The sequence below is a fragment of the Castanea sativa genome, chromosome 11 (genome assembly GCF_040712315.1).
Source record: "Castanea sativa cultivar Marrone di Chiusa Pesio chromosome 11, ASM4071231v1".
NCBI lineage: Eukaryota > Viridiplantae > Streptophyta > Magnoliopsida > Fagales > Fagaceae > Castanea > Castanea sativa.
In genome coordinates this window covers 62351362-62362162 of record NC_134023.1, presented here as the reverse complement: position 1 = coordinate 62362162, position 10801 = coordinate 62351362, and the positions used below count along the sequence as shown (strand labels likewise).

The 10801-nt window shown below is 33.1% G+C and overlaps 1 protein-coding gene across 1 annotated transcript; it reads right to left on the bottom strand.

Moving 5' to 3' along the window:
• Positions 1-1582: 1582 nt before the first annotated feature.
• On the bottom strand, positions 1583-3499 carry LOC142615126 (putative F-box protein At5g55150). The gene is made up of 2 exons (XM_075787823.1): positions 3399-3499; positions 1583-2930 (listed from the first exon to the last, which is right to left on the bottom strand). Exon 2 carries the CDS (start codon positions 2898-2900, stop codon positions 1605-1607), a length of 1296 nt encoding a protein of 431 aa, XP_075643938.1. The 5' UTR covers positions 2901-2930; positions 3399-3499; the 3' UTR covers positions 1583-1604.
• Between the last annotated feature and the right edge of the window lie 7302 nt (positions 3500-10801).

Sequence of the window (10801 nt, the reverse complement as noted above, 5' to 3'; positions counted from 1 at the left end):
TCTACAAAAAAGATAATTAGAGTACATCAAGCAAGAAGGGATATAAGATAAAAATGAATAAGCAAAACCCTATGTATTTGGTCATGTCATATTTGAAAATTCATAAATTATTAGTAAGAGCTCTATTTGAAAAGACTTTGTGGATTCGATCTCAAGACAAGCAATCTTTGAAAAGCATTCTTCTCCTAAGTACAATGGTTTGCCTTTTTCTAGGGTTCACCTTTTTCTTCTTTTTAGTAAATTTCCAAGAGACTTGGAGCTCAACTAGTCGGCACCTTGGTATTTCCAATGGAGAAATTCAAGGATCAAATCTCCCACCCCAACTATCGAATTATCAAAAAATTACATTTTTCATTAAAAACAAATATTGCAAAACAGATTAGGATCAGGTGTTGCTATTGCACCGTGCAATTACCTTTAGTTGTGAGAGAGAAGTAAAAATAATAGATAAAAATAATAAATAAAAGTTGAAAGGTAAAATGGTTGAGATTAAAAGTTGAAGGTTAAAAGATTCTTTATTCACGGACTGAGATAAAAAGTGATTTTGAAACTTTAATCTCAAACTTTGATTTGCTATTGCACGGTGCAACAGCACCAAATCTCAACCCTTGCCAAATTGCTGCAAATAAAATAGCATAAATACGACCACACCAAAGGTCTCTGGAGTCTAGACTTAAGAAGCACAGATGCTTCATTTAGGGTCTCTAGAATTTTGTTAGTCCCTCATTTAGGTTTCCTACGCTCTCAAACACGTTTCTCAACAGCCAAACAAAGCACTTTCAGTGCAAAAATACTCAAACTTGACATGAATAAGAGAAAAGTTAGCATTTTTTAGCAATTCAGTTCTCTTTACACACACCTTCTCAGCAACCAATCAGACTGCCACAATCGGAAAAGAAAAACTTACATTGTTGAGAAGCTTCTTGATCTTTTGTGCAAGCTCTTGAGGCACAGAGTTTTCCATTTGGCACTGTTAAAACACACATCACCTCTTCCACCTCCATTGCTAAGACTCAGATTCAATGTGTGTGTGTGTGTGTGTGTGTGTGTGTATGGAATAGAAGGCTTTGGGGAGCAAGAGTTTTGGACTCAGGAGTTTCAATTCAAAATGAAAGAAAGGGGGTTTCATTTGGAAAATCATAATTAAATATTCAGAGGTGGATAATAAGTACTAACTGTATTTAAGAGTTTTGCACCCCAGAAGAAAATATTTAAAAAAAATTAGAAGTACATAGATAATAAAATCATAGCAGACAACAGAAAGTCATAATTGAGATATTCAACAATGAAATTTTTTTGATAATTCACAAATTGAAATAATAGCTAAAAGGAATCCATTATCTGATATATATATATAGCATTCTCCATTTATATAATAGCATTTAAAATGGAAAAAAGTATTATGAGAAAAACAAATAATTGAAGAGAACCCATAGATAATAGCAATTAAAATGGAAAATTATTATTCTATAAATGGATTGCATATATGTAATTTTACAACTTCTGAGTTCAAAAAGTACAAGTACATCTAAAGACCAATAATATTACCAACTTCCACAAGAATTTTTTTTAAAAAAAAAAAAAAAACCAACAAATGCTTTGCGTTAAATAAACCAAAGTGGGGTAGAATAGTAGGAGAAGGATTCTGGGTAATGCTTATCAAATTTTCCATCTTTCATGCTAAACACACCCATGTCGAACCCTCCGCCATAGAAGGTCTCCTCATAAAGTTCGATATTGTCATCTGTAAAATAGATACAATTAGCTTTGCATCCATTGAAGCTTGATGCAGACAAAGACACCGATGAGTTGTCACCCACAAACAAAGCTCTATCACCCAAGTTGTCAACCTTCACATATTTGTATTTATATTTGCTTCCTGCTTGTGTAAATCTTTTTAATTTTAGAACTGTGAACCCAACGGTCACATAGGAATTATCACTGATCTTTTTTTCTTCTTCTTCCTCTTCTTCTTCTTCTTCTTCTTCTTCTTCGTATTCATTTTCAGGAGCGTCCTCATCCTCAATATCACCTTCTGAGTCTACATTATTGAATTCATCTTCTTCATAGTTAGGGTAGTCTTCAATAGAATAATAATGACCTCCTCGTACGCGTAAAACCAACAAAAGATCCCCAGCTGATTCAACAATATACTTTTTGATAAGATCCCTGGTTCCCTTTGGACGTGGCGCGACTGCTTTAGCTACTACCTTTTGGTTATCATCAATTCGACAAGCAAAAACTTCACCATGAGCGTCTACAGCATAAAAGTTTCCCTTGTAGAATGCAATGTCATCATAAGCTCGAGAAGGACTTTCTATATCAATCCAAGCTTTATATCCTGGTCTAGTGAAGGCCAATGCTCTAATTTCACCATATATTGCCATGATTATGCAATCACGATCATATTCATTAGTTACTGAGTTCCACGGACTCCTTGATAAAACACATTTAGGAACAAACATATTGCGAAGATGTTCAGGCTCAACTTCAGGTGTGTATTGACGGCAAAAGGTATTTTGAGGTGGAAGACTTATTAGATGTTTAGACAATGGATGGAAGAGATTAATCTGTAAATCAGCGCCGATAGTGAGCAACCATCCAAAAGATGTTCCTAAGCATTTTCTTCCAACAAGCTCAGGCAACTTGAAATCGTAAGTCTTAGTATCTAATAAGTTGAAAAAGCTACGCGTCTGACTTTCTTTATTGCCTTGTTCTCTTTCTTCAGAGAGCATAATCCAAGGACCTTTAGGAGGTAATGGAGGTGGTTTTTCAAATGAATTAGCAGCTGATTTCCATGACTTGCAGACAGCACCAACAATGAAGATATCATCAAAGAAAGATAGTCGACAAATTATTTCACAGACGATAAAATGTGGAAGATCAGCCCAGTTAGACATCTTAGTAGGTTGTTTATGCTGCAATATAGGCTGAAAAACAATAATGAACAAACCAAAAGAAATTAAAAAAATTGTCATTTGTCGTCATACTTACATAGTCTGATTCTGACATAAAGTGAACACCAAAAGGGGAAAAAAATGTAATTAGCTAAATGATAAATCACACAAGAATGCAAGTTGTAAAGGGAATTTCTTAATACACCTATACACGGTCATAATCAAAAAATAATTAAGATATGGCACTTAAGAATTAAGGCTTAATTAAGAAATATAACAAAATAACAGAGAAATAGACAAAAGATTTGGTTTTTCATAAACAAAAGGGCAGAAAAAGAAAAAGATGTAATTTTTCATATAATAAAAAGGCACGGACTATTGTTGAAAGATCAAAAAGACAAGACATGTTTGTAGGATGAATAAAAAGGCACGGACTATTAACATAGTAACATCTATCAACCCTATTCCTTAGTTTCTGAGAAAAAGAATATATATGTTTACCTCGGTGTGGTAACAAAGAACCTTTTTTTGAACAGAGCCGAACGAGAGAGTCAGAGAGAGAGAGTGAGAGCGAGACTTTGGCTTTGGCTTCTGAAACAGAAGCCTACTTCGCTTATGTTTATATACTGACACATGTCTAGATTCGTTAGGATTGTTAGGTTTTCAGCTTTTAACTAAACCCGGCCCAGCTTATGTATTAAAGTTAAAACACGGCCCATCTTATGTATTAAAGTTAAAACACGGCCCAGCTTCCACTTGGGTCTAGGCTTTTCAGTATGTCCTCGTCTTTTTTTTTTTTTTTTGAATAATTCAGAGTTTCTTTGTTCAACTTATTTTTAAACTATTTATCTATCTATACTACTATTTAAGTGACTGTACCTATTTAGACCATATTTTTTTATTTATTTTAAAATACCCTTACTTTCCTAAGTTTAAGTAGAGACAAAATTAAACGATAGTCTGATAAAAATACATGTCTAATTTGCACTAAAATATTGCCTACAAAATAAAAACACTCTTTCACTAATCCATTTCTTCAAAGCAATTATATGTTTATAGTTTTTTTTTAAAATAAAAAAATAAGTTATATATCCCACGTTTATCCAAAAACAAATCTAAATATCAACAAAAAAAAAACTTAATAATTATTAAAATACCTCAAACATTCTTAAGTTTAAGTAGAGACAAAATTAAAAGACGGTTAAATAAAAATACATGTCTAACTTCCACTAAAAACATGCCAAAAAAACCGTAGCATTCTCTAAGGCAAGTTTCTTAGAATCACCTTACCCACCTTTTCCGTGTATCCTATCTTCACACAAACCGCCCCAAAAAAAAAAACCTCCAAAAAGACCTGCTCCACCCCTCTCTCTCTCTCTCTCTCTCTCTCTCTCTCTCTCTCTCTCTCTCTCTCTCTCTCTCTCTCTCTCTCTCTCTCTCTGTGTGTGTGTGTGTAGTCTTTGGGTAGATATTGAAGAATAGGAACTGCAAAGGAAGATGGCAAGCAACTGCCTAGCCAAAAAAAAAATACTATTATTCTTTCTCTCCTTTTAATCTTTGTAGTTCGTTTCTGTTGAATTTTGTTTGTTACTATTGGGTTTCACACAGCTTTGTTAATTAATAATTAATAATGTGTACATACCATTTGCATCATAGGAATGGTTCTTTCCCTGCAAATATACACCCACAATCGGTTATATTTTCCCTTTTTTTTGTGAAACCTACGTCTTATTACACCATCCATTTTCTCTCTAGAGTGAACAGATTTTGTGTTGTTAAATGATAGATCAAGTTGGTGTTTTTGTGGTAGAACACTGTCAAGTCGTGGAGGCAATAGCAGAGCACATAGTAAGGATGCAAGAGAAATAAAAGTCAGCCTCTTCGTCCTATTATGCTTCTCCTTCGGCGGTTATAAGGTCAAGTGTAGAATTTTCATCAATGTGATTGTGTTTATATTCCCTACTTTGGTATATGTTTATATGGTTTTAATGTGTTAGTTTATTTTCTTTTCAAATTTGGTCATTGTGCACCTTTCAAATTGGGTGGAAGAGTGTCATTCTTTTCTGCAATCAGCGGTTAATATGGATTATGTGTATTTTTTGTATTCTCAAAGAGCTTGAAGTTAATGTGTCAAGGCCTTCACTTGGGTTTCATTTTGGTGGGCAGCAAGAGTTTGATGAAAGTTGTGAGTATCGGCACTTTGTAGCAAGTGGTTTGTAAAAGTTGCAACTGTGACTTAAGTATTGGGATAAAGGCTTATTTAAGGGTTTATAAAACAAAGAAAAGACTTATTTAAGGTTCATGGTCTTCTTTATTGGTTCTTTGGGAGTCTCAGTCCTTTTTTAACATGCCCTTGCAAGCTTTGTTCTTATACGTTGGTTTCTCTTCTTCCGTTAATATATTGCACTCTGCTTGGGTGGAATTTTGTTTCATTCTTGATTTCTTCGCCTCCACATGTAAATGATTTTTATTTTTTATTTTTGGCTCAAATGGTTCTAATTTGTAGAAATTATTGTATTTGGTGTGTAATTAACTGTTGGGATTTTATTGCCAAATTAGACGAATTTATGGATCATACCTTAGTTTTTCATTTTGAGTTTTGATGCTAGGATTCATGAATGGGAAAATAAGCCTCCTGTAGGTTTCAATGTCAAGATTACGGGCCCAAAATCCAAATTACATATGAATCAACCGAATATGCGGTGAAAGGCTTTAATAGATCTTCAAATTCCACATTAACTTTTACTTACAATTGTAATTTTGGTCTATTTTTGTGGTTTAGACTATTGTATTCATCTTTTTTTAATCATCCTAATGTTTAGCAAACTTCATGCTACAGCAAGCGCACAAATATGGAATTGATACTTATGGTGTATTTGGATACCGCTTATTTTGCTGAAAACTACAAATACTGTAGCAAAATAATTTTTATATATGTGAATAGTATCGTGGGACCCATTTTTAATGAATTTTTTGTTGAAAAAAGAGGTTTGTGGGTCCCGTGATCAATGCACGAGACCCACTAGAAAGCACTGAAATGTGTTTCTCAATTAAAAAAAAAAAAGAGCGTGAAATATAAAACGCAGACGTGAAACTCAATATCCAAACAGATACTTAAACCTGTGGTGGGACAAAATTTTCTATTGACTTAAGTAGTTGTATAAAATAATGCATATGAGTGAGCGAACCCTGTTCCCATTTTTTCTAAATGTAGACCATTTCACATACATGGAGTTATGCAATATCATCACAAGGTCAGTTCAAATATTTCATTCCACAAATTTATGCTTCATATTTATTATACTTATCATTAGTGTGTACGTTTTAAAGTCTCTATTAATAACACAAACACTTACATTTTGTATCATAGGTTCATGGCAAATGCCGTTGGAAAGCAATTAGATTGTGAAACAAATAACATTGCTCCACCGTAGCCGGCATAATATTAATAAGTTCACATATTTCATGTTTCAAATGTAGTGAATTATTTTACAATTTTATCTAATGTAAATATTTCACTTTTCTACATTAATCCATCAACTTTTCACACTAGTTTTTATAGAGGTCACCACATGTATTTTGTAAGTAGTTTTATTGTTACAATTTCATTATGCATTTTCATTATATGCACTATTTATAAGATTTATTCAATGGATACGGAATACTAGCCTTTGAACACGCGCGTGAGAGACTCTTCTATTTTTTGGGTAAGTGTTAATTTAGAGCATTTATTATAATTTAGGAGTACTATATTTTTCAATCACAAAAAAAACCTAGTGGTGTGGTAAATATTATGCGTTAGCAGGTTTTTCATCACACCCGATTTTTTTTTGTGATTGGAAAATGTCGTACTCTCAAATTATAATAAATGCTCTAAATTAACCCTTACCTCAAAAAATAAAAGAGCCTCTGGGCACACGCTCTGAACACGCGCGTGAGTGCGTGCTCAAAGGCTAGTTTATATTAAGTTCAACCCAAAAATGCCTGTTCATTTTAAATTTTACAATAAAGAGTTAAAAAAAATTTATTATTTATAATTTATTAATTTAACAAATCACATACATGAGTGTGTGTATATAAATATGTGTGTATGTATGCATTTATATATATATATATATATATATATATATATATATATATTAAATTAATCAAAGTTCAACTCTAATAGGCTTGAACTATTTTGTATTTTTATTTTTTGAAAAAAGATCCAATATTCCTATTGTAGGAAAAAAATAATTTCATGAAACAGATACATCAAATGAAAGAGAGCGCCTCACTTATCAAAAAAAAATGAAAGAGAGCACCTCAAAATATAGAGTTTGATCAGATTTGATTTTTCATGAACAAAAGGCAGAAAAATATATAATTTTACATGTACAAAAGGCAAAAAAACATATAACATTTCCTGAACAAAAGATAGACATGTTTGTAGTATGATGAATAGAACATTAAGGGTGAGTTTGGTTCAACTTTTTCACTTTTTTTACTTTCATTACCTGTGTTTGTGCAATATTTTTGAAGAATCCAACTTCTAGATACTGTGTTTGATTCTAGAGCTTTTACATATGAAGCAAATGCTAAAAGGAAAATTAGAGATAATGGATGTCACCAAAGTATCTTGATTTGTTTATTCTCATACTTGACATCTTAGTTTTGTTGGATAAATATTTTGTATTATATAATGTTATTTTTGTAATACTTTATTTGTTTTTTCCCTCTAAAAGTCTCGGTGCAACTTAGAAAATTTTCTTTTGTCAATAAATTATTGTATTTTGTTGTTCCATGTTTCATAAAAGTTTAGAAACATAATTAGTACATCTTTGTTTCATCTTAAAAAGATATATACAATATGATTTTTTTTTTCAACATATGTATATCTTTTTTCTATATTAGAAATATTGATTTTCATTAATTTTCTGTGCATTTATTAGTCCTATCCGCAGTGGCGGCACCACGTTATGGTCAGGGTGTTCCCAGGAACACCCTGACTTGAAATTTATATATATAAATTTTTTTTTTTTACCCTTAAAAAATAAAATAGGAACACCCTCAATTAAAATTAGGAACACCCTCACATTAAAAAAATATATATATTTGTTCTACTTCCAAGCCAAAAAAAAAAACCCAAAAAAAAATTTCAACTAAAATCTGAAAAAAAAAAAAAAAATTGTAACAGAGAAAAAAAAAATGTAAGAGCAAACTGCAAACGGATCACAGCAAGCCCAATAGAGACAGATCACAGCAAAATGTAAGAGAAAAGAAAGCGAACAGATCACAACAAGCCCAACATCAAGCCCACTGCCCACGGCAAGCCCAACAGAGACAGAGGAAGCAAACCCACGGTTTCTCAACCAAAAAAAAAAAATTACAGACCCATCAGAAACCTCAAATCAGTTCAGAGTTCAGTACATCATCACTAAAGCTCTTCTCAAAAAAATTAAAAAAATTAGTAAAGCTAAACAAACCTAAAAAAGGAGAAACAGAGCAACGGCGCTCCCCTTCGAAGCTAGATCGATCCACCGTCCACGGTTCCAGCCGCTCATAGGACATCGGAGATCGCCAGATCAGTCCAGCTCCAGTCGCTCATCGGAGATCGGCCTCGTAGCATCGGAGACGAAGATCGGTCCGCAACTCCGCAACATCCAGTCGCAGCGCTCATCGTCGCCGTCGCCATCGCCATCGCCGTCGCCGTCGCCATCCCAGGTATTTCTCTCTCTTTTTCTCTCTGACTCTCTGTCTCTCTCTCGCCTCTCGGTCTCTCACTCTCTCTATACTCTCTCAAGTCTCAAATCTGAAATGAAATAGGAATAAATGAATGAAATGCCTTTAATCTTTATTTATGACTCTCTCTCTCTCTTTAGTCATTATTAAATTTATGACTTTGTTTGTTTGTCATTTTGTCTGTCTGTTTGTCACTTTGTCTCGTTGTTGAACTGGACCAACTGGTGATCAGTGATTGGCTGCTGATTCCAGCAGCACTCAGTTTTGCTTTTGCTTTTTTTTTTTTTTTTTAAGTTAAAGTGTTACTGAGTGCTTGAAGCACTCAGTAACACTTTAACTTTATTTTTTTTTTTTACTTTTTAAATTTGACATTTTGCTTTTGGCTTTATCTTATGATTGAATCTTATCCGTTGATTGGTGTGTAAATTGAAATGTGTTGGTGTTGCCGTGTTGGACTATTGATGTGTATTGATATTGGACTCAACTCAAAGACATTAATTGTCTTTTAGCGTTATTGTGATTTATAAAATTGTGATTGTGAAATTTTCTGATTGGTAGCTAGATTTTGTGAAATTTTCTGATTGTCTTTTAGCGTTAATAATTTAATTAATCAATACATTATAAAAGACAAAAAAAATTAAATTATGTTAGACTAAACAACAATTAATAATCTTATAATTAATGAAACAATAATATAACAAATTATAATTTATAAAAGACAAACAAATTAATGAAACAACTAAATAATAATTAATAATTTATTGATATTTCAAATAAACTTATAATTTATTTTTTATTCTTTTGCTAGAATTATGGACAAATACTTGATAAAAAAACCGCGTACCAAAGATTCATCTCCTGTGCAAGATTCATCTCCATCTTCTAAGCGAAGTCGTGTTGACTTTAACTTAGAAAATCTTCCTTCAGATCCTGGGCTACGACAAAAGATATCATCTTATCATCCTAATAATCATGATGAAATAAGAAGATATTATTTAGGAAAAGGCCCTTGTCGACCTCCTCATGATTACCCGATATCATATTTTTCTGGAAAGCCCCGTCGATTTAGAGTCACATGGTATGAAAATAGAAATTGGTTGGAATATAGTATAGCCAAAGATGCAGCATTTTGTTTTTATTGCTACCTATTTGGGAAAGATGTTGGTAAGCAAGGAGGAGGTGACACTTTTGTAACGAAGGGATTCAGACTTTGGAATCAGGTTGGGAAGTTAGATTCCCATGTTGGAGGAGTTAATAGTGCTCATAACCAAGCTGTCAAGAAGAGTGAAGATTTACAGAAGGAAAAGCAACACATTCAAAGTGTCTTGGTTAAGCAATCAAATCAAGATAAAGCTAATTATCAGATTCAATTAAACGCAATAGTTGATTGCGTAAGATTCCTTTTATTCCGAGGATTAGCTTTTCGTGGTCATGATGAATCTCAAGGTTCAAGTGATAAAGGAAATTTCCTTGAGCTTCTACAATTTTTGGGGGATCACAATGAATCTATCAATGAAGTGATGCAAAATACTTGGAAAAATTGCAAGCTTACCCATCATGATATTTAAAAAGACATGGTGAATGCAATTGCACGTGAAACATCTAAAGCCATCATTGAGGATCTTGGCAATGGGTTCTTTTCAATATTAGTTGATGAGTCACGTGATATCTCAGTGAAAGAACAAATGGCACTCGTTCTTCGTTATGTGAGCAAACAAGGAATTATTATAGAGCGGTTCCTTGGTATTGTACATGTAGCAAGTACCATCGCTTTGTCACTCAAATGTGCTATTGAAGGTTTACTTTGTGAACATAATTTGAGTTTATCGAGACTACGTGGGCAAGGTTATGACGGAGCTAGTAATATGCAAGGTGATATCAATGGTCTCAAAACTTTAATTGTGAAAGAGAATAAGTCAGCATTTTATGTCCATTGTTTTGCTCATCAACTTCAATTGACACTTGTTGCCGTTGCTAAAAATCACATTAACATTGCTGATTTTTTTTATGTGGTTAGTAATTTAGTAACTGTTGTTGGAGGCTCTTGTAAGAGACGAGATGCTCTTCGAGATGCTCAATTTGCCAAAATTAAAGAAGATTTAGAGAATGGTGTACGAAGAAGTGGACAAGGTTTGAATCAAGAGACAAATCTTAAACATCCTGGTGATACACGTTGGGGATCA